Consider the following 24189-nt stretch of genomic DNA (forward strand, 5'->3'; position numbering starts at 1 on the left):
AGAGTTATTGCTTACTCTTTTCTGACTTGTTTTGAAACAATTATAGATTTGTAGGAAGTTGCAAGCTGGAGGGACCCTTCACCCAGTTTTCCTCCATGGTTATTCTTGCACAGTTAGAACACAGTATCCACACCACGAAGGTGACGCTGGCCAAGTGTGAGGAATCGTTCTCTGTCCTCCTGGGTAGATTTGTGTAGCTGCCACTGCACTCTCAGTAGAGCTGTCCCACCACCACAAGGGTCTCTCTCGGAGCTCCCCGTTAGAACCCCAGCCACCCGCATGGCCTCCATCCCCAATCCCTGGCAACCACTAATCTAAGATTTTGTCATTTCAACAACATTGTATACAGTGTGTGACCCACCAGTCACCAGTTCGGGATTGGCTTTTTTCATTCTGCAGAATATTCCAGAGATGGTTCCAGGTTGTTGCGTGTGTCGGTAGTTCATTCCTTTTTATTGCTGCATAGTATTCCTTGGTATGCTCACTGTCCCGTTGAAGGACGTCTGGGTGGCTATTCCAAATAAAGCTGCTACGAACATTCCTTACAGGTTTTCGTGTTAACGTTGGCTTTCTGAGGAAAATGTCCAGTAATACAGTTACGAGGTTGTGTGGTCATTGCATGGTTGATTTTTTTAGAGACCGCCACACTGCCTTTGGCTGTACGATTTTGTGTTCCCACCAGTGACGTGTGAGTGAGCCAGTTCCTCTAAATCCTCACCAGCATTTGGTGGTGTCACCGTTTATTTTTAGGTAGGTGTATAGTGAGATCTCATTGTGGTTTCCAGTTGTATTAACATAATGGCTGATGGAGATCTTTTCATGTGCTGCTTGTGTGAAATAACTATTGTTTTTCACCCATTTCTGGTTGGATTGTATGGTCTTTCACTGTTGTTTTGAGAGTTCTTTATATAGTCTACTAGTCCTTTGTTGGGTTTTTGGCTTGCAAATATTTTCTCTGTAGCTTATTTTTTTCATCCTAAAACAGGATCTTTTATACAGCAAAAGTTGTTAATTTTTTTAAAAGATTTTATTTGAGAGTGAGAGAGCATGGGAGTGGGTAGGGTGAGAGGGAGAAGCAGACTCCCTGCTGAGTAGGGAGCCTGGTATGGAACTCAATCCCAGGATTCCTGGATCATGACCTGAGCCAAAGGCAGTTGCTTAACCAACTGAGCCACCCAGGTCTCCCAAAAATTGTTAATTTTGATAAAGTCCAGTTTACCAGTTTTCTTTTACCGATTATGCTTTTGGTATCGTGTCTAAGAATTATTCTTTACCTACTCCTAGGTCCCAAAGATTGTCTCCTAGGGTTTTTTCTCCTAAAATTTGTATAGTTTTATGCTTTATCTTTGTGCTAATTTTTTTAAAGATTTTATTTGTCAGAGAGAGTGAGCACAGGCAGACAGAGCGGCAGGCAGAGGCAGAGGGAGAAGCAGGCTCCTTGCTGAGCAAGGAGCCCGATGTGGGACTCAATCCCAGGACGCTGGGATCATGACCTGAGCTGAGGGCAGCTGCTTAACCAACTGAGCCACCCAGGTGTCCCTCTTTGTGCTAATTTTTGAGGGTTTTTAAATTTTTGTATAAGATTTAGGTCAAGGTGTTTTCTTATTTTTTTCTAAGCCCATGGACGTCTGGTTGCTCCAGCACCATTTGTTGCAAAGGCTTTCCACTGTTGAATTTGACACCTTTGTCAAAAATCAGTTGGGCATATTTGTGTCTATTTCTGGGTTGTCTCTTTTGTTCTGTTGATCTGTGTCTATCCATTAATACCATGTTGTCTTGATTACTATAGCTTTTTTTTTTTTTTTAAGATTTTACTTATTTGAAGGCACCTGGATGGCTCAGTCGGTTGGGCATTTGCCTTCAGCTTGGGTCTTGATCTCAGGGTCCTGGGTGGAGCCCTGCATCAGGCTCCCTGCTCAGCAAGGAGCCTGCTTCTCCCTCTCCTTCTGCCCCTCCCCTGCTTGTGCACATATCCTCTCTCAAATAAATAATCTTTTAAAAAAATTTTGAGAGCGTGACCGAGCAGGGGAAGGAGCAGAGAGGGAGAAGCAGACTGCCCACTGAGCAAGGAGCCCAGTGTAGGGCTCAGTCTCCAGACTCCAGGATCAGAACCTGATCCAAAGGCAGACATTTAACCCGCCGAGCCACCCAGGTGCCCCAATTGCTGGAGCTTTTATAGTAAGTCTTGAAATTGGGTATACTGGCTCCTACCACTTTATTTTTCAAAATTGTTTTAGCTATGAGTTTTTATTTTTTTTAATTTTATTTATATTTGAGTTAGAGTGAGAGAGCACAGGGCGGGGGAGAGGGAGAAGCAGGCTCCCCACTGAGCAGGGAACCTGATGTGGGGCTTGATCCCAGGACCCTGAGATCATGACCTGAGCCAAACTCAAGAGTTGGATGCTTAACCAACTGAGCTACCCAGGGACCCCTTAGCTATGAGTTTTTAAACCATCTTAACTAAATTTACAAAACAATCTTGCTGGGTTGTTTGGTTGGAGCTGCATTAAACCTGTGCATCAATTTGACAAAGAATAGACATCTTTACTAGATCTCATCTTCTAATCCACAAACAAGGTAGGTCTCATTTATTTAAGTCTTCATTGACTTCATTTATCAGTGTGTTGTAGTTTTCAACATACAAGTCCTTAAGTGTTAGAGTTACTTCTAAGCGTTCTTAAAGGCAACTTTAAGTGTATTGTGCTCTTTTGTGTTCATGTAGTCATTGCTAATACATAGAAATAGGTCTTTGGGGCGCCTGGGTGGCTCAGTGGGTTAAGCCTCTGCCTTCGGCTCAGGTCATGATCTCAGGGCCCTGGGATTGAGCCCCACATCAGGCTCCCTGTGCAGGGAGCCTGCTTCCCCCTCTCTCTCTGCCTGCTTCTCTGCCTACTTGTGATCTCTCTCTCTCTCTGTTGAATAAATCAATAAAATCTTAAAAAAAAAAAAAGAAATAGGTCTTTGTAGGTTTATCTTCTATCCCGAAGTCTTGCCAAATTCCATTATTCTAGGTGTTTTTTTACATTCCTAAGGATTTCCTAAGTAGACAGGTATGTCCTCTGCATGATCATTTTACCTGGGTCCCATCCCTAGAGACTGACTGAATTAGCTTGCACATTAGGACTTTAAACACCTTCCCTTGTGACTGTGACGAGCAGCCAAGGTTGAGAACCACTGCTCTTTGAACTAGTCCATCACTGAGTGGAGAGGTGCCTTGAGCACAGAGCCAAGTGCCTGCACTCCCCACTAGGCATTTGCGGGCCTATCTTGCTGTCAGGCCAGTGTGGTTCACAGGTTGAGCTTTGCTGCTGAGGAAGACCAGGCCCTGGGCCTAATGACCTGCTGCCCCCCATCCCCTGCCCCAGACAGACAACTAGGTTGTGATGGATAGTCAACAGTTTTAATGAACAAAAAATACTGAAGTGTATAAAAAGGTGTTCTTGTCTGTCACGTAAGGGTCCCCATCTTCTAGATGGGGCAATGTCTTCTCCAGGAACTTGAACCTGTTTCTCTTACGGCTCCAGCACCGGGGGGAACTGTCACCACAGTTCCGTGCAGGGTCGGAGCTGCCCACGGAAGAGAAGGTATGTGGCTCCTGGTGGGAGCTGTAGTTGCTTTTTCACATAGTCAGAATAGCCTTGTGCTTGGCCCAAGAAGGCCGCCAGTGTTAGACTGGAAGGAACTGCTGCAAAATGGATGTCCATATGGGTACTTTACATATGGGAAGGAGGCTGACCTTGCATCTAAAGCCGGTCCCTCAGCCTGCGGTTCTCCATTTAGGGCAGAGTTCCTTAAGATTCACTTTCTGCCACTTCAGGACCCAGCCCCGCCAGCGGTATGGGTCTACACCAGTGTGACGTGAAACAGGAAAGGCAGTGAAGGAAGGAATCTTGGGGAGAACTGGGGTGATTCTGGGTCCTAAATCTGCCATCACTCAGCAGAGTGGGGGAAGCAGGTGTGCCCCTTGCTCTCCTCTGCTTCCCCTCTGGGGCTGAGCCACTAGCGCCTCGGTGTCCTGTCCCAGCGGTGGGGGGAAGCCAAGCAGGTGCAACTGCTGTCCAGGCCAGAACTCAAGTTCTAGTGCTAGGTGATGCCCGAGGCAAAGTAGGGTTACGGGCCGCCACCCCAAGAGTTGGGTGGGCCACAAGCAATCCCCAGCTCCCAGGCATTTCACTCCTACAAGGAGCGCTGTCAGCTGGCCAACTAGAGAGCAGCAGGCAGGCTGACCAAGGCCTGCAGACCGTAGGCACGAGGTTTCCCTAAAACAAACATGAGCTCTAGCTGCTCAACTATAGGGCTTCTGAGGCAACCGGGCTGGTACCAGACGGGGCCTGCAGGGGGGGCCTAACCCTGTTGGGCACCTGCTCCTGATGGCCAGACCCAACTCCAGAAGCCCGACAGCCAGAGCAGGCTAGAGCCACTCCACCTGCTGTCAGGGTTGCTGCTGACAGGAACGGAGTCCCCGAGAAACCCCTGCCAGGAGGGCCTTGGTCAGCTGCAAAAGCGTGCCATAGTGGTGTGGCCTGGATGGCAGCTGTGGCCTGAAAGCCCCACCAGGCGGGAAACCGGCCCTTGTGGAGGGAGGATTGGAGGATGCCGAGTGCCCGGCCCTGGGCAGCTCGAGGCTCAGGACTCCAGTTTTGCTCCAACCTGGACTGCCACTCTCCTGCGCTATGTCCTGCTTCTCTGGGGTCCCCTGCCTCAGCCGTTCCTCGTGCACAGCCTGGTGGAGAACCAGGGGGGCCGGCTTTGTCCCCTGCTGGGCAGTGCTGGCCTGAGGACTGAGGGGACGACCCCAGAGGGGTGCGGATCACGGTGAGGGCATGAGGAGGGGAGGGGAAGGTGAGGTGGAATGGTGGCTGAGAAGTGACCCTGCAGGCTGCGCTCGCTAGGACCGAGTGCGAGGGTGGCCCGCATGGGCCTGCAGTGCTTCCCGGATGCCCCGCTGCCAGTCTCGCGCCAGCTCCACTGGGGTCACCGAAGCCTGGGAACAAGGACCATGGGTCAGTCAGTCCTTCCTTCAGAGCCCCCACCCTCCGCAGACCAAAGGGCCGGGTTGCAGGCTCCTACCGAGTTCCGCACACCCAGCTGGGCTCCATAGAGCAGCAGCACCTTCATGGCCTTGTAGTGGCCAAGCCGCACCGCCTCATGCAGACCTGTGTCCCCTTCCTGCCAGGAAAGGGCGGGGTCATCCTCCTGACTCCCCCACCCCCACCCCCTGCACAGGACAGTCCACGGGAGCACCCCAGAGCTCAGGCCCCCTGGTGGAGCAGACCCAAACCAAACAGCAAGCGCCTGCCTTGTCCTGGGCATCGATGTGGGCGCCACACGCAATGAGATGCTCCAGGCAGTCACAGTGTCGCGTGCGCACGGCCACGTGCAGGGGGGTGCTCCAAATCTGGGGGGTGAGAATCCGTGTCACCCTTGGGGTGGAGGGACCGCGTGCTCTCTTTCCTGGGATGAGGCCAACCCCCAGCCGCATACCCCTCACCTTGTCCCGGGCGTTGACCTGGGCTCCCTGGTTAAGCAGCTGTTTGAGGACATCCAGGTGTCCTCCACGGCAGGCCCAGAACACGGGTGTCCTGTCCAGCTACAAGACGAAAGTATCCATGCACGGGCGTGCTAGGGTGAGGGACAGGGCCCCTGCCGTGAGGATGGGCCCTCCCTGCTTCTCACCAAGTCTCGAGCGTCCACAGCGGCACCTGCCTCCAGCAGCTTGTTCACCAGCTGGCCGTGACCCTTCAGACAGGCCCAGTGCAAGGCTGTGCGGTGCAGCTGTGGGTGGAGATGGGAGATCGGCAAGAGAGCATGGCTGCCCCCTGCAGGCCCTTCCTGGGTCCTATTCCCAGCACTAGGTTCCCTGAACACGCATCTGCTCCCTCCCTGCTCGCACCCAGGGCCCCACCATTCCCACCTCAGGAAGCACCGCAGGCTCGGGCTGCAGAACAGGAAAGCCCGGCCGTTTCCCAGGCCGAGACTGGAACATGCAGAGGGTGGCACCCCAGCAGCTCAACACTGCAGTCCGAGTCCCCCCCCCGCCCCAACTTACTACCTTGTCATGGGCACTGGGGTCCCCTCCATCTGTCAGGTACTTGTCAATCAAGGCCTCCTGGTTCTCTGCAGCTGCCTTCAGGAACATCTCCAGGTCCACAGACTCCGGCTGGGCCTGGGGCTGCGGCTGGGTATGTTAGAGGTTAAGACCAAATCACTTTCTCAAACCGCAGGGCTCTGGGGCACCACCACGTCACCACTCGAGCCAAGCAGCTCCCGAGAGCCAGCCGAGGACTACATTTGGTCTGCGGCTGGTACAAACCATAATTCTTAACCACCCCCCACCCCTGGCCAGTTGGGACTGGCGAGGCATCTACTATCCCCATCATGGGTTGCCATGCTCCCCCCACCCCCGCCAGTTTGTTGAAGTCCCAACCCCAGGACCTCAGAATGTGGGCTTATTTGGAAATAGGGTCATCACGGCTGTAATTAAAATGAAGTCACACTGGAGTAAAGGGAGCCCTAATCCAGCATGACTGGTGTCCGTAATGAAAGCGCACAAGTGGGCACAGCACGCAGTGACAGTGCCATGTGAGCTCAGGTGGAGATCGGGGCGATGCACCCACAAGCTGAAGAACACCGAAGCCGGCCACCAAGCACCTAAAGCTAGAAGACGCGGGGACAGATTCTCCCCCAGAGTCCTCAGAAGGAACCAACCCTGCCATCACTTTGATCTCAGAGTTCCAGTCTCCAGAACTGGGAGAATAAATTTGTCGTCTAAGCCACTGTGTGTGTGGTCCCAAGCAAACAGCCACAAGGGCTGTGGGGCCTCCGGATCGGATCGGAGCCTCCAGCTGAGCAGGCCCCGACAGCATCCGCTCTTCCCCAAGCCCTCCCGCGGGGACACGAAGCAGCTTCCGCACAAACTCAAGCCCCAGGTGTTGACCCCTCCACGTGGCCCTGACTTGTCACTCACCTTAACCATGGACTCAGGTGCCCTGGGGGGGACTCTGCGTTTCAGTCGCTTTTCTCTCCGTCTTTGAACCAAGTTTTCCAAGTCAGTCAGAGTCTCCAGATTGAGTCTGGAGCTGTTAAATCTCTCAAGCTGAGGCACAAGAGCAGGCCAGCGGTCAGCCATGGGGTGCTAAAGCCTCAGGGGCAGGCTCCTGGCGGGTCCGGCCCTTGTCTCTCCCACCTACAAGACGGACCCCAGCCACCTGAGGTCCTCACTGCTCAGAGCCTGTCCGCCCCAGGGTCGGCATCCATCGCCCCCCATCCCTACCACTTCTCACTTTCTTCTTCTTCTCTTCTTCCAGTTTCCACTGCTCCCGGGCCACGGCCTCTTGGGCTCTGGGCCTCCAGGCCCCGGGCCCGCCTCCAGGATCAGGAACTCCATGTCCACATCCCAACACTTTACTTCCAACCCTGTCTCCACATACCTGTAGGAGCAGGATAAGGATAAAGACTCAGAAAAATGAGGAAGCCTTAGAAAACACAGCTGTGCAGTACAGGGGTCCTGACAAGAGCTGACCTAGAGATTAGTGTTGTGGATGTCAGAGTGGCCTGAGCCTTCGCTAAGCTTCCTGGCGCTCTGCTGGCATGCCCCCCGATGCCTGTGGCTCTTGGCTCTCACCCACTGTAGTGCTGCCCGGGGCCCAGGAGGATAACTGCCGCCTACCTTGTCCTGTCAGCAGGACACAGGGTCGGGGGCATGACACCACATCTATTTATACTGCTGGGCTTGTGTCCAGGTATGCTCAGTATAGGTGACACCTCGGCCTCCCTCCTGGGCTGTTGTCCTTACATTCCTACCAGATCACGCCATACTGCCACCTGACCCTGAGCTCAGAGGGACAGAGATGCCTCCTGGGTAAAATGCTGAATTCCTGGGTTCAAATCTCAGCTCATGAAGCTCTGTCTCTTCGTCACTTCAATGGGGTAAAACTAGCACCTCGCTCAAGGGGCTGGAAGGAGGAAACCGGAGCAGAACCTGCCATGCAGTGATCTGTTCTTCCTTCCTGCCCCTACCAGGGGTTCAGGAGCTGGGGAGCACTGACGAACAAGCACGCTAGAGGAGAGGGAAAAGTCTAGAAATGATAGGATGGCAGAGCCTAGGGCTTCCAGCCACGGAAAACAAACTACGTTCTTTTCTATAGTACATGCTGGCAACCTGCCTTCTGGGAGCAGCTGTACCAGGCGGGGTCGGCTGAGGCCCCGGCCCACCACGGTGGGGCTTGCAGGCCAGCGTGACTCCCGGGCCCCACGTCACCAAAACAGACACCCCAAAGTGTCACCAGTGTGACCGTTTCTCTCACTCCCAGGGAACTCAAGAGCACCCTTCTTCCTTCCCGACCAAAGTAGCCAGACCCTCTGGACCATTTCCAGAGCAACAGCTATCACAGCAGCAGCTAAACCCACCCTGCGGCCATGCTCCTGTCTTCTGAAGTAGCCTGTTATTTCCTGTTCTGCCCCCCCCAGTCCAGGACAAGAGTCCTAAACTCAAGGGTCGTCCTGTCCACACCATCACCTGGTATCTTCCCATTGCTTCCATCTCTCACTGCCTCGCAGAACCGGACGGACACAGCAGAAAACAACTGCATGTTTCCGCTCTTGCACCTATGCTCTGGCCCCAGGACGCAGCCACCTGCCTGCCTCCTGCAGGACCTCCTCATTCTGCTGGGCTGGCCTGGGGACTTCTAGACCATGACCTGCCTCCCACCGCCTGCTGCATGTCCTTACCAACTGCTGGATGCTGATGATATCCATGGTCCCCCCTGCTCTTCACGCCCCCAGTGAGAGGTGCTGAGCTGCTCAGCCCTTTTATAGAGAGCAGTCTCCTGGGGGCAGGGCCGACCAGGGGCTCGTGTCTGGGCCAGATAGCTCAGTGGTTCTGTAACAAGGATCAAAATACCAGTGTGGGCGTGCCCTGGGCTGAGTCACGTGCACCCTCGGACACCCACTCTCCTGCACCTGTGCTATCCTCTACACCTGCTCATCAGTTCGACCAACAAACGAGGCCGGGGGGTGCCCGGGCCACTAGAAAAATGTCGAGTGTGAGCCTCCATGTTGCCACAGGTCTCAGCACCTGAGACCCTGAAAGACCTTGGGAAGGAAAGGCCAAGAGGCTGACCTCTGCGTGAGGAATCCGCATGGCACCTACAGGAGGAAATCAGGCTTCTAGCAGCTTCCCCGCTCCCAGACAGCTTCAAGGCTGCCCTCCATACTCCTGGCGCCCCCTGCTTCTCCCACACCACTCCGAGAGCCGGCGTATTAAACTACACCCTGGCCAGGAGCCAAGTCCAGCCTGTCATCAGCACCTCCCGCCCCTTGAAAAGCCTTCCATGCCCCACACATGCAGGTCTCCTCCCCGATGCTCTCCTGGGCAGGGAACATGCCATCCCACAGAGAAGCTGGACTGAGATCGGCTCTGGGTCCAAGTACGGAATGTTAACCTAGTCACAAAACAAGCTGTCACAAGCCACCAAACTTCCTCATTTAAGATGCCCAGCATGCCTTCACCCAGCTATGCCCTGAATTCTGTCCTGACCTTTGAAAGGAAACCTGATAGTAAGACTCCAGAACTGGGAGCCGCATGACCAGGGATGACCAGAAGGAGAGGGAGGGAGAACTACAGGTCAGGGACAGCCCAGGCCCTGAAGCGCTGGGAATGGTTCCACCCACAGCTGCCTTCTCAGTAAATACATCCAAGTTTTGAGACTTAGGGAATCCAGAGCTTTTAAAAGAAACTCAGTCCTTATGTGTTAGGGTTTTTTGGTCAAAGATGCTTTCTTACCGTTGGTTATGAAGAGGGAAAGTTGCCTAGACTAGAGTGAGGGTAAATAAGAAAAGCAAGACAGCTCTGGACTCCCCAGTCCGCCAACTACAACTCCTCTTCTTTAACATTCAAGGACAAGGGCATTTTGTACCAACAGGGTTCATCTGAAATTCTCACCAGAAAACTAGTTTCTTCCACAGGAAATTGACTGGTATTAATTCTTAACAAAAAAAAAATCACTCCTTGTCAAAAACCCAAATGTAACAAATAAAGCTCAAGATGCTCCTGACAAAGCCCTCTGACCACAGCAGACCCAGGGCCACCGCGGTGCCAGCGAAATACACCCTCCCGACTTGCTCCCTGTAATCGTGTGCATGTACGTGCCGGCTTCCATAGACCTGTTTTAAGAGGCGTCATATTGTGACTGCAACTCAGCACCCTTTCCGCGCTAGTCTACACTGTACTCCAATGACTCCTGTACCAGAATTTAATCATTTCCCTCGCTGGGAGCACTTAGCTTACCTCCTTTCTTCCTTACATTACAGCACATGCTCTAATGCACAACTCCGTAGATGTCTCTGTAAATAACTATCTTTGTACACGTGGACACTTCTCTAGGTAGCTACAGAGAAATCAAATTATTGGCCCTACTCACCTAAATTTTAATAGAAATTGCCAAACTCCTGTCTATGGTGGGTGTACCAATTTCCATGAAGAGACACCAACAGAGTGATGGTAAGAAAGAACAACATATATATATATATATACAAAAATATATTCATATACACATATATAAACAAGATTAATATCCAGAATATAAAATCCCTACGAATCAATAAAAGGAAGAAAATCTTTAAACAGGCCACATGTATGGACAGAAAGTTCAGAGAAGGTAGGTGGCCATTAGCAACGCACAACAAAGCAAAAGCACTCAATCTATCAGGTTGTTAAAATCGAAGAAAGTAGAAGTGGGTGCTCTGACACACTCCGGGGCCCTCTATCTACTCACTCATCTAACCTCCACAAGGCCTCTGAGGCAGGCCCTGTTACAACCATCCTCACCACAGATGAGGAACCAGGGGCAGATGGGCAAAGTGACCTTTCCCAAGGGCACTCAGCTAGAAAGCAGCTTTTGTCGGATGCCCCCCAGTTTCTTCTAATACTTACATAGTTCTATTTTTATACTTAGGTCTTTAATCTACTTGAAGTTTATTTTTGTGCATGGGATGAGGTAAGGATACAGTTTTATTTTTCCAAACAGATAGATGTTTCTACATGAGCTAATTTAGAGTATGATCATCTGTCCAGGCTTAAGCACCTGCAGGCCCACATCTACTCCCTCGCTCCCACAGCGGCCAGAATGGGGCTCTTTGGGCCTCAACGTCCCACCCTGCAGCACAGATGCACACCACGACAGGGGGTAGGAGTGCTAGTCTGGGTCCTCTTGCATGGCAGCCCAAGACAGAAAGGTGGCGGCTCAGGTGGCCAGCAGGTCCCACAGGTCACTGTCGCAGGGCAGCAGGTCACATGCTAGGCGTGCCTTCCGATCCCGGACAGCCTTCAGGGTTGGGCTGTGTTCCAAGAGCAGGGAGCAAATGTCCACATGACCCTTCTCAGCAGCCTATGGAGAAAGATGCCGAATTCAAAAGCCATAATTCCACTGGGCCCTGCCCTTTCTTGCTCCACTTCGGGGAATCTCTTGGTCCTAAAACAGGTCTTGTGGAAATGGAAGACACTGGCTATTTGAGTAGATTTCCCCTAATTCTGGGGCACCTGGGTGGCTCAGATGGCTGAGTGTCTGCCTTCGGCTCAGGTCATGATCTCCGGGTCCTGGCCTGACGGGGAGTCTCCTCCCTCTCCCTCTGCCTCTCCCCCTGCTTGTGTTCTCTCTCTCAAAATAATAAAATCTTAAATAAATAAAATATTAAAAAAATTAAAAATAAATAGATTTTCCCTAATTCCTACCAAAGTCCACCAACTTGCATAAAGATTGGTGGAATTATCTAGTGCTTTTCCTGGCAGTTAGCTTGAGTTTTTCTTTCTTGTGTTCTCTGCTCAGCAGCCATTCTTCTCTGTCCAGGTTTGCACATTAAAAATAAATATAGACAGGCACCTGGCCAGCTCAGTTGATGGAGCATGTGACTCTTGGTCTTGGGATTGTGAGTTTGAGCCCCATGCTGGGTGCAGAGATTACTTAAAAATAAAATCTTGGGCACCTGGGTGGCTCAGTGGGTTAAGCCTCTGCCTTTGGCTCAGGTCATGATCTCAGGGTCCTGGGATCGAGCCCCACATCGGGCTCTCTGCACAGCGGGGAGCCTGCTTCCTCCTCTCCCTCTGCCTAAATGTGATCTCTCTCTCTCTGTCGAATAAATAAATAAAATCTTAAAAAAAAAAAAAAATCTGGGATCTGGTGTAGTTGAAATCCCGCAGCCAGCCTACACCTTTAACATACATTCTTCAGTCCTTTGTCTTAGTTCAAAAAAAAAAAGAAAAAAAAAAACTTTAAACAAACAAAAACAAATATAGAACCTTGGATCTCTAAGTATCTTTTATAAATGTTCGGTCCTCTATCAGCTGGGCACCGTAGGCACAAGATATACCAGACACAGCCTCTGCCCTCCAGGAGTGTTCAGATGAGCACAGAAAAGTGGGTTCAGGTACTTGGCTTTCTCCTCTTCCTTTGAAATACACTATCCCAACTTGGATGTCAATTTTTTTTTTCTTAAGATTTTATTTATTTATTTGACAGACAGAGATCACAAGTAGGCAGAGAGGCAGGCAGAGAGAGAGGAAAAAGCAGGCTTCCTGCTGAGCAGAGAGCCCGATGTGGGGCTCGATCCCAGGACCCTGGGATCATGACCTAAGCCGAAGGCAGAGTCTTTAACCCACTGAGCCACCCAGGCACCCCTTGGATGTCAATTTTTAACCTACCTTCTCCAGAAAAGATTAAGGTGATTTACACAGATTAGCTTATATAACTCCCATACTAACCATCAGAGGTAGGAACTATCATCATTCCCATTTTACAGATGAAGAAACTGAGGTTCATACACAGTAAGTGACTTGGCCATCGTCACAGAGCTTGTGTGGCAGCCTGGGATCCTAAACCAGGTCTGTCTGACTGCCACGTCTCGACTCTTAACAACTGTGTCACACTACTCTGTTCCCTCTCAACAGTCAGACTGATGCAGCACGGGGGTTTCTGAGAGGTGTCAAAATTAATATTAGTAGCAAACACCACCTCAAATTTGAATCCAGATATTTAGCCAGTCCTCCTAGTGAGTACAGACATAAGGTTCCCAGTTCTGTTGCCTCAATTCAGGCAGTGGTATGTTGTGAGCAGTTCTGGGGTGCATTCTGGGGAGATGCGAGATGCAGTCCAAAGAATTTTGTACAATAAAAGGTACCAACGTTTTGAAGTAGCTTATTTTTTAAAAAAAGAAAATTCGTAACTCCTCCCACATCTGCATCCCCTGAACGAAAGGGCTGGAGACTGCAAGAAGGCCTCAGGCTGTAAGACCCGCCAGCACCAGGCGCGCGGTGTCCTGCCGGTACACACCCTCCAGGGGCCCAGCGACACCAGTGCGGACCATCGAAAAGCCTCTTCAGCTAGCAAGGATCTTAAAAGAAAATAAAATGACATCTAGTTGTTCACTCAGCAAATATTCATTGGGCACCTGTGCTGAGAGCTGGAGCCACCAGTGAACAAGATCAAGTCTTCGCTATCTCTCAGAAGAAAGAGCTCATACAGAATCTCAAGAGAGAGAAAAGCTGGGGCGCCTGCATGGCTCAGTGGGTTAAAGCCTCTGCCTTCCACTCAGGTCATGATCCCAGGGTCCTGGGATCAAGCCCCGCATCGGGCTCTCTGCTCAGCGGGGAGCCTGCTTCCTCCTCCTCTCTCTCTGCCTGCCTCTCTGCCTACTTATGATCTCTGTCTGTCAAATAAAATCAAATTAAATTTAAAAAAAGAGAGAGAGAGAGAGAGAAAAGCTACGAGAAGTGCAGGGTGCTTTTGCGCCGTTGGGGAAGCCACCCACGCCTGAGAACTGGGAGGCCCTCTGCGGGTGTGATACAGAAGCTGAGATCCAGAAAGGACAGCAACAAGCCAGGTGAAAACTGGGAGGGGAGAGGCATCTGGGCGGGGATAGCATGACACATAAGGCTCTGGAGTGTCACCGTGATGGGTCAAGAAACTGGCCTGAGGATAAAAGACAAGGGGATGAAGATAGGGACATGTGGCTGTTCATTTGGAAGAACATGAAGTCCTGATCTCGGAGTGGTGAGTTTGAGCCTCACGCTGGGCACAGAGATGGCTTAACTTAAAAAAAAAAAAAAAAAGGAAAGAAAGAAAGAAGGAAACTGGAGGAGGTAAACGCTGACATCTTCCCATGAATGCAAACAAATGTAATATATCTGCAAATCTTTGGTCCGTGAAATAGTCACATCTGGCTTCCTAAAAATTAATTTGATCCTTGAAATACCCTCCCAGCCAACTTCTTACTGTGATAAGAACACTTCATATGAGATCTGACCTCTTAACAAGTCAATCTACTTATAATTTTTTGGTAATTGTTCTTTTCATTTAATGATAGCCACCCCCCGCCTTCCACACTCAACGTGGGCTTGAACTTACAACCCTGAGATCACGAGCCCCATACTCTACTGACTGACCCAGCCGGGCTCATGCCCTTCCTAGCAAACTTACAGTGCGCCACCCAGCGCGGTCACCCACAGTGTCGTCTGCTGCGCTTTATCTACTCACCTCAGAGACACTGCACCAGCCCAACAGCACCTCCAGACCGCCCCGGCCACCACCGTCCCACTCTGCTCCTGTGTCGGGACTATTTTCTACACAGGCACATCCCATTTTATTACCCTCTACTTTACTGCACCGTGCAGACACTGTTTTTACACACTGAAGGTCTGTGGCGAACCCACACTGGGCAGGTCTGTAGGTGCCATTTTCCCAACAGTGTTTGCTCACTTCATATCTGGACACATTTTCGTTAACTCCTAAACTATTTCAAACTTTTTCATCATCATTGTATCTGTCATCTGTGGTCACTGATGCTACTACTGTAATTATTTTGGGATGCCAGGAGCTACATCCATATTAGACAGTGAACTTCGTTTATAAACTTGTGTCCTGACTGATGCTCTGGCACCTGTTCCCCAATCTTTCTCTCTTCCTCATGGCTCCCTATTCCCAGAAACTTGGCACTGAAAGTAAGTCAATTAATAACCCTGCAATGGCCTTTCAGCGCTCAAGTAGAAAGGAAGAGTCAATCAATGTGGCGAAGTTCACTGCTGTCTTATTGTAAGAATCAGTGTGCCCCAGCACTTTCTTAAACCTTCAGCAACTACTACCCTGACCTCCCTGAGACCCTATACAGGTATCCCCATCGAGGTAAGGCCCTCTACCAGTTAAAAGATTACAACTTGCTGAAAGGTCTGATGATGGTTAGCATTTTTTAGCAAGAAAGTATTTTCAAAAAGGTACATACAACGATTTTTTTTTTTTTTTTACATAATGCTAGTGTACACTAAATAGACTACAGTATAGGATAAATATAACTTTTACGTAAACTGGGAAACAAAAAACTCCTCCAACTTGCTTTATTATGGTGGTCGGCCTATCTCTGAGGTGTGCCTGTGCCTCAGAGGGAATGGGAGAGAGAGAGCGTGCGCACAAGCAGGGGGAGCAGAGGCAGAGGGAGAAGCAGGCTTCCTGCTGAGCAGGGAGTCTGACGTAGGGCTCGATTCCAGGACCCTGCATGAGGCAAATGCTTAACCAACTGAGCCACCCAGTCTTCCTATATTTCTTAAATATCTCTACTAGTGTCTCTACCAAAGTGTTAGCCCTATTCCCATCATACTTTAAAAAAAAATAATATGTATTATTCAATAGTCAGAAGTACAAAATAAATAAAAATAAGAACTCTATCTTTGTGGGGGTAACATTTCAAGGCTGCTGTCACTGAGCAAGCACCTTTCTGTCCTAACATGTTTCTGGAGTCCAAGTGGATTGCCAGGGATCTGCCAACCTTTAGGTGTCCGTCCTGCCTGAGGTGACCGAGAAGAATGTGTGGAGTAGGAACACTGGCTCCTAATCACTCTCCTGGAAAAAGCTCATTGATGTGTCTTGTCTTCTAGTGGCTGAGAACTGGCCATGCGAGATGCTAGAGGGAGTAGGATGTAGTGTGTGATTATAGAGCACTGCCTGAAAGCCAGGTCTCTAACAGGACAGAATGGGCACAAATTTTTGGTGGACCGCAAAAAGCGTCTGCCACAGGTTCTCCTCATACATCATACAGTCAACTACTTAAATTTTTCTCTTAAAATTCACAAAAGAATGCATTTACAGATATATGCCAAAAATATGCATAAACCACTTCTCTAAAATACATAAGCAATCACCTGCCTTGAGCAGGGTGTCCTTGGAAGACTGAGGGACCAGGGGTCAGGGTGGAAGGGAAATGTTTTCATGCTGCACTGTTTTGTATCCTCAAACTCCTAACAATGTGTAGGAATTTCTGGTCAGAAGAAAGTTAAAGTGATCACCCTGGCTACAATATAGAAAGCGGGCTACAGGGGTAGGCGTGAGTAGGTGTGAGCTTCAGAAAACTAACTTCATGGAAAAGCATTCATGACAGATTATAAAAGCAAAGAAAAAAAATGATGCTGTACATGTAATTCGAATTTACATGCACAGGGGAAATGCTGGCCTATTACACATTAACCCTCAGGTGATGATTGGTAAGCAATGACATCGCAAGTGCTTTTCTGCTTTCCCCATGTTTTCTACAGTGAACATGTTATCACGTTTATAATGACAACAACCAAGTTTGTGAAGTTGGGGAGGGCAGCATACCTTATGCAGACTCGTCATGCCATCGTCATCCACCAACCTAGGGTTGGACCCGTGAGACAGCAGGAGCCGTGCGATTTCAGTGTGCCCACAGTAGCTGGCCCGGTGCAGAGCTGTGGCGCCCCCATGGGTTTGGGCATTACACTTAGCCCCGCTTTCCAGCAGGAACTGACATACAGCATAGTGCCCGTTGCGGCTGGCATAGTGCTGCAGGGAAGAGAGACCGAGGTCAGATGGCAGAGCCCAGGCAGACAACAAGGGTGGTGGGCGGGTGAGAGCATGGGCTCTGGAGCAAGAGGATGTCAATGACCTCAGGGGCTACCTCCATTAGCCATGGGACCTAGCCAAGCTTCTTCATTTCTAGCATCAGTTTCTTCAACAGGAAAATGAGGATAATACTCATTCCTACCTCACAGGATTGTTAGGTAAATGAAATTAAATAAATGATATAAAGCATTTAATACTCAAGGAAGAAACAAACAAACCAAGAACAAGGTTCACACAGTGCTTAAAACTGAAAACCTGCTGGGAGAGAAGAAAGGGCGAACTAACGGCAACATGACCTCTTCCGCACGGAGAGCAGGTATCCCGAGTGCCGGTTTCCCTCCCCAACTCACCAGAGCAGTGTAGCCAGCCGAGTCGGGCTGGCTAGGGTCTGTTGCCTTCTGGATGAAATATTTGACTCGGCCTAGGTCTCCATTCAGGGCTGCCGACCAGATTCCTGTGGAAAGACAACTGAAGTGCTGAATAATGCCAAGTGACTAGAGACTTTCAGTGCTTCCTTTACCTCTTCACCTCTATTTTCTCATCTATACAATGGGGATTTATTCATTCAACAAATATTAACTGAGGGGCACCTGGGTGGCTCAATTAGTTGAGCTCCTGACTCTTGGTCTGGGTTGAAGTCAGGATCTTAGGGTCCTGGGATTGAGCCTAGAGTCAGGCTCGGCACTCAGCTTCAGATTCTCTCTCTCCTTCTGCCCCTCCCATCCATCCATCCATCCATCCATCCAATAAATAAATAAATAAAATCTTAAAAAAAATTTAACTGAGATCTCTGTGCTAAGGACTGTCCTAGCAGCTGGTGCTACAGTTGTGAACAAGACAGACAGGAGATTTGTCGAATCAGGACAGTATGGTTGGGCAGACATAAATCCCTTCTTCCCGTTTTAAACACATAAATATTAAATAAAGTAATGTTTAAAATGTCTGAATATAGAAGCAAACTCAAAAGCAAGAAAAGGACACTGCCAGTTGCCAAAAGAAGGTGAAAACCATAGCCAAAGTGGTGAGCAGAGCATCCACCTACAGAATCCTGGAAGTCTGTGTAAATGGACACACACCTTAGAGGCTTTGGCTTTAACAACTAGGCAGGGTCTGGAGCAAAGGCTGCAGGTCACGTGCATTGCCAGGAAGAGACACAACAAAGTTCTGTACACAAAGCTGGGAGGCAGAAGTACCACCTCATGCATGAACCGGACCTGGAAAAATTTCTACTTTCCTGTTCTGAATAGCAGCAGAAAGCAAGCTGCCAGGCCCAGGCACTTCACTCACTCAGCAAGTATTTATTGCATACTTATCATGCATCTGGCACTGTTCTGGGAACTAGGGGTCAGCCAAGAATTAAAGGTCCCCAATCCCCAGGGCTGCCCCCAAAATTCTGGTCTCATGGAGGTTACTTTGGTTACTTTCTTTTTTTTAAATTAATTTATTTATTTGAGAGAGAGAACGAGAGAGAGCATGAGAGGTGGGAAGGTCAGAGGGAGAAGCAGACTCCCCACGGAGCAGGGAGCCTGATGCGGGACTCGATCCCCAGACTCCGAGATCATGACCTGAGCCAAAGGCAGTGGCTTAATCAATTGAGCCACCAAGGCACCCTGGACGTTACTTTCTTTTTCTCTCTTTTTTTGTTCTAAAGATTTTATTTATTTATTTGACAAACAGAGATCACAAGTACGCAGAGAGGCAGGCAGAGATAGGAGGAAGCAGGCTCCCCGCTGAGCAGAGAGCCTGATGTGGGGCTTGATCCCAGGACCCTGGGATCACGACCTGAGCTGAAGGCAGAGGCTTTAACCCACTGAGCCACCCCCGGTGCCCTGGAGGTTACTTTCTTTTTTTTTTTTTTTTAGATTTTATTTATTTATTTGACAGAGATCACAAGTAGGCAGAGAGGCAGGCAGAGAGACAGGGAAGCAGGCTCCCTGCTGAGCAGACAGCCCGATGTGGGGCTTGATCCCAGGACCCTGGGATCACGACCTGAGCCGAAGGCAGAGGCTTAACCCACTGAGCCACCCAGGCGCCCCTGGAGGTTACTTTCTAATTAAGGAAACAGATAAGGAAAAAAAAAATGAAATAAGTCAGGTGGTGCTAAGTGCTATGAAGAAAAATAAAACAGAGAAGGGATACAAGCAGTGGTCAGGGATGGCATCTCTGATAAGATGACATTTGAAGAGAAACTTAAAAGAAATGAGAAAGGCACCATTTCAATAGGTGTGAGAAGACAGCAAAGGCAGAAGAAACCTAAAAAATCAGATACCATGACCCACTCAACTTGGAGATGTGGGATATATATTTATTTGTTTTTGCATTTTTCCCATCATGTAAATTTTATTAACTGCATATTTTTTCCAGGTTTATGGAGAAAGAGTTGACATACATCACTGTACAAGGGGACTTATATCTATTCACAGCCTTAGGGAGCAAGACCCACAAGCTAAGGATTTGTCATAAAAATAGGTCAAGTGGATGCTATACGGACTGCACAGAAGCAACTTTTAAAAAATGTCCTATGGGGGCGCCTGGGTGGCTCAGTGGGTTAAAGCCTCTGCCTTAGGCTCAGGTCATGATCTCAGGGGCCTGGGATCGAGCCCCGCATCGGGCTCTCTGCTCAGCAGGGAGCCTGCTTCCCTTCCTCCCTCTCTGCCTGCCTCTCTGCCTACTTGTGAGCGTGCTCTCTCTCTAATAAATAAATAAATATATTTTTTTAAAAAAGTCCTATGAGGATACCTCCACAAGCCAACACAGGTGTGGCTCTGTTGCAGATAATCTCTAACAAGAGAAGACCCCCCCCCCCCCCCGCAACCCCAACAGCTCAAAAATTAAAAGCTGCAAAACAAGAAGTAATCCACCGCCACATGAGATAGTCAGCAAATACAACAAATGGAAAAATGCATATGTCAAAATGAGCCATAAGAGCACAATCTAAAAGAAAACAGTATTTAATGTGTTCACAAAGAAAAAGGAATACAATCCACAAATCAACAGAACATGAGGGAGGGAAAAAAAGGACAGGGAGATCTGAAACAAAAGTCAGGGGCGCCTGGCTGGCTCAGCCAGTAGAGCATGTGACCCTTGATCTTGGAGTCATGAGTTTGAGCCCCAGGCTGGGTGCAGAGATTATTTTTAAAGTCAGTAAATTAAAAAGAATAGAATCATTGAAATAAAACAATAACAGATGGTTGGGCAGTACTGCAGACCCACCGGGGAGGGAATGAGTGACTTGGAAATCACCAAGAATGCAGAATGGTAAAGAGAAAAATATTAAAGAGAGGTAAGGAAACATGAAAGGCAGAATGTACCAACATATGTGTAACAGGAGTTTCAAACAACAGAAAAGAGAGAAATTGGACAGAATGGGAGAGAGGAAATGTCTTAAGAGATAACGTCTGAGAATTATTCTCAAGTAAAGACAACCATGAGTTCTCAGATGAAAACCACATTAAATCCCAAGGAGAATTAGACAAACTATCTACTATGGTAAAATAACCAAACATCAAGCATCGAGAGAACATCTGAGTTACCAAAAAGAAAAGCTCATTAGTCACTGAAGAATTATAATCAGATTATCAGGATTTTTTTAAGTTTATTTTTTTAGTAATCTCCACAATGACTCTGAGATCAAGAATCACTCGCTCTTCCAACTGAGCCACCCAGGTGCTCCCGCGAAATTCTTAACAGCAGTAGAAGATAAAAAAGATAAATAACATTTCCAAAGGTCTGAGGGGGGGGAAATACATTGTCAGTCTAGAATTTTATACCTAAGTAAGCTACCAGTTGAAAGAGAAAGAGAGAGAGAGATGGAGAATCATACTCACCGAAAAAACTTTCAAAGGATATATTTTAGGGAAAGGGAAAATGAACCCAGAGACAAGATATGAAGAAGGAAAAAAAAAAAAAAAAAAAAGCAGCCCACGTGATAAGGATCCTTCCCTCATGTGGGAAATAAATAATGAGTAAGCAAACCAAGTAGCATCAGGTTGTAAAAACTGCTTTAATGAAAGCAAGGTGATAGAGAAACCCAAAGTAGGGGCCCTACTTTGAACAGGGCAAGGTTTCTTTCTCCACAGCTGCACAACTGGCAGCCCAGGCCAGTTAATTGTTACAAGGAACTGTCCCGTGCATTGTAGGCTGCAGATCAGCATCCCTGGTCTCTACCTACTATATGACCGTAGCACCCTCCCAGTTTTAACACCTGAAATTGTTTCTAGTCATTGCCAAAGAACTTTAAGGGTCAGAACTGCACCCTTCCCACTCAACTGAGAACTACTTAGAATGGGGTGTTGCCCATCCCCTAAGTTGAGAACTACCATAATTTGGGGTCCAGGGTCCCTCTCTCTGAGGAGGTGACATTTGGACCAAGACCAGAAGGAAAAGCATTAGCTAGCCTAATGCTGCAGGAAGTTCATTCCAAGGAGCTGGGACAGCAAGTACCATGGCTTTAAGTGATAAAGAGATCCTGCATGTCTCAGAAACCAAAATAAGGCCAGTGTGGCCGAAGCATAGTGAGTGGAGAAAGAAAAGATTGAGAAATAAAGTGGGGGCAGAGAAGTAGAATAGGCAAGAACATCACACAGTTGTGTGGGCCATGAAGGGAATCTGAACTTATTCTGAAAACAATTGAAATTATCTGATTTAATATCTTCAAAAGGTTACTCTGGCTTCTGTGTGGAGTAGAAAATTTTGGAGGAGGGCAGCAGTGCGAGGAGGAAGGCCCAGGAGGGAATTGCTTCAGGAGCCCAGAGAGTGGCGACGTGGAGGGAGGTAAGCTGGCGCACGAGCCCCTTAAGAGTAAGTTAGATCATGGGGCGCCTGGGTGGCTCAGTGGGTTAAAGCCTCTGCCTTCAGCTCAGGTCATGATCCGGGAGTCCTGGGATCGAGCCCCACATCGGGCTATCTCCTCAGCAGGGAGCCTGCTTCCCTTCCTCTCTCTCTGCCTGCCTCTCTGCCTACTTGTGATCTCTCTCTCCGTCAAAAAAAAAAAAAAAAAAAAAAAAAGAGTAAGTTAGATCAGAACGCATATAAAACCGTAGCATCCACCCAGGGCTGATGAAAATGTTATTACTGCATAAGCTGCCTCTGCACTGACATACGGTACACAGCCTCCGAGGAAGAGCGGACTTGTTTTTCAGCTCTACTCTTTTCCTTACAGGCGATATAATCTCCTTAGAGTGTGGGGTAAAGAAGCTACCTCTCCGGGCCCCAAAGCTAAGAGATATCACCACCGGCGTGGAGGGCCAGGTGTGCCGTATCTAAAGCATACATGGCCTGCCACATCAGGGCTCACGGCGGTCAGCACGTTAGTTTCCTTGGCAGCGCAGCCCCCCTTCTGAAGCTCCATGCCCTCGGGGTGGCTGCAGTACCCCCGGCTGCAGATTCTGCTTTCTGACACCCCCCCCCATACGCACCCCACACCCACGCCCAGCGACCCGCGCGGGCCCGAGTCTCCGGGGGGCGCACCAGCTGAGGGGCCGGGCCCCGCACCACCACTTGGAAAAGTTACTGAAACCAGGCTCTCGGCTTCCCAACCTAGACCCGAGACCAAGTTTCTAGTGGCCGGGCTCGTGCCAGGTCCCTGGCGGGGTCTCAGTGATGCGGGGGCTGTGAGCCCACCGCCCGCCCACACGCCCATCACGCCCACTGCGGCCCTCCGGGCCCCGCTTCCCTGCCATCTCCTTGTCCAGCGACCTGGAGAGAGCCGGGAGTCTCACCCCTGTCGAAGTCCATCTCGTCCAGCGTCTGCTGCACGCCGGACGCTGCTCCCGGCCAGGAGCAGCATAGGCCATCCGCACAAGACTGCGGCGCCGCCATGTCGACCCCGGAGCTGGCTCCGCCCCGGCTGTTGTGCGCACGCGCGGCCGCGGCGTGGAGAGTGGGGCGGGGCCGACGGAGCAGCCCCAGAGCCAGGGCCTGGGATCAGTCCACACGGCGGCAGCGCCAGTCCTCGTAGGCCGTCCTCGTAGGCCGTCCTCGGAGGCCAACCTCGGGGGCTTTGGTTCCGGAACCAATCGAGGGGGCGGGGCGGGGCTTGTGGTGTTGCACCGTGCTCCGAGGCCGCCACGCGAGGGCGCCCCAGGCTAAGCGGAGTGCCGAGGGTGCTGCGCGGGTCACCAGATCTGCACTGCAGGCGGACGGCCCCGGGGCCGCCAGCCTTGTAGGGTGTGGGGACGCAGTGGGCGGATCGGCCGCCCGCCAGAGCCCAGCCCTCCACGGTTCCCTGTGTCCCACTGGTTTCCCTAGGGCAGGGAGTCGCCGGACGCGCCCCAAGGTCCGCCCCATTTCTCGGCACCACCCCAGGCCCAGTGACCTCGCTTCCCCTTCGCTGCTCTCGTGCCTCCTGCCCATTTCCTGAAAACCCGTGGGAGGCAGGTGGCCACCACCTTTGCCACTAGGAGCACATACGCCCCAAGGGCAAGAACAGAGCCTTGGGTTGTGCCAAACCACCCAGCCCCAGTGGGAGCGGAGTTTACTGTATCAATCTTCATGTATCAAAACATCCTGGGGGCTGAGGTTAATGACCAAGCCGAAAGCTTAGCATACCCAGAAGTCGGCCATCACAGCCCTTTTTTTTTTTTTTTAAAGACTTTATTTATTTATTTGACAGATCACAATTAGGCAGAAAGGCAGGCAGAGAAAGGGAAGCAGGCTCCCCGCTGAGCAGAGAGCCGGATGCGGGGATCATGACCTGAACCGAAGGCAGAGGTTTTAACCCACTGAGCCACCCAGGCGCCCCCATCACAGCCCTTTCCTAAAGCTAAGGACACAGGGCAGCAGCCCCTTTTAGTCACCGCAGGCCCTCCAGAGCAGTCGAATGAAGGGAGTCCATTTCACGACTGCCTCCATCTGTGGACACGAATTACAGAATCCAGGGTAGGTCTTCCCTTCCTTACAAATATCTGGGCCCTCCCTGTACCCATTCCTTGCATAGGCTGGTGGCTTGGTGCACACTGGGGGGTGGCGGGGAAAGTTCCATGTTCCACATAGCCAGAGCATTCAAGACTAAATTCCTGGAGGGTAGGAAGAAGGCTGAAAGTCTTCTGGAAGTAACTACCTTTCCTCCCCTAGGCTAATTGGGAGCCCCATCCTCACACAAGATAGTCCATACAATCTTAAGCTCTTTCTAGGAAGTCCCCCTCCTTTAGCCCCTCACTCCCACTTCCCTCTCCCCACAGTTCTGGGAAGCCAGGCCCCTCCTCTCCGACCTTGTCCCAATGCCCTAACTTCTCCCTCTGACCAGAAGCCAAAGCTGGCTCCCAGGAGGCTGTGGCCCTGGTCTGGT

General features: G+C 50.1%; 2 protein-coding genes across 3 annotated transcripts; both read right to left on the minus strand.

The window, feature by feature from the left end:
* Nucleotides 1-3381: 3381 nt before the first annotated feature.
* LOC111155890 (ankyrin repeat domain 23) lies at nt 3382-10517 on the minus strand. Of its 2 annotated transcripts, XM_022516344.1 has the most exons (9): nt 8731-10517; nt 7284-7430; nt 6968-7096; nt 6053-6178; nt 5677-5775; nt 5492-5590; nt 5300-5398; nt 5071-5169; nt 3382-4984 (listed from the first exon to the last, which is right to left on the minus strand). In XM_022516344.1, the coding sequence occupies exons 1-9, from the start codon at nt 8755-8757 to the stop codon at nt 4889-4891; spliced, it is 921 nt and encodes a 306-aa protein (XP_022372052.1). In that variant the 5' UTR covers nt 8758-10517; the 3' UTR covers nt 3382-4888. The 2 variants fall into 2 exon arrangements, with proteins under 2 accessions (XP_022372052.1, XP_022372053.1); XM_022516345.1 differs by lacking the exon at nt 8731-10517 and having other exon boundaries at nt 6968-7208; nt 7284-7332.
* Nucleotides 10518-10595: 78 nt separating this feature from the next.
* On the minus strand, nt 10596-22735 carry LOC111155891 (ankyrin repeat domain 39). Its single transcript, XM_022516347.1, has 4 exons — nt 22622-22735; nt 17252-17355; nt 16638-16841; nt 10596-11387 (listed from the first exon to the last, which is right to left on the minus strand). Exons 1-4 carry the CDS (start codon nt 22719-22721, stop codon nt 11244-11246), a joined length of 552 nt encoding a protein of 183 aa, XP_022372055.1. The 5' UTR covers nt 22722-22735; the 3' UTR covers nt 10596-11243.
* Nucleotides 22736-24189: the final 1454 nt, after the last annotated feature.

The sequence above is a fragment of the Enhydra lutris genome, unplaced genomic scaffold (assembly GCF_002288905.1).
Source record: "Enhydra lutris kenyoni isolate GAN:26980312 unplaced genomic scaffold, ASM228890v2 scaffoldscaffold44, whole genome shotgun sequence".
Taxonomy (NCBI): Eukaryota; Metazoa; Chordata; class Mammalia; order Carnivora; family Mustelidae; genus Enhydra; species Enhydra lutris.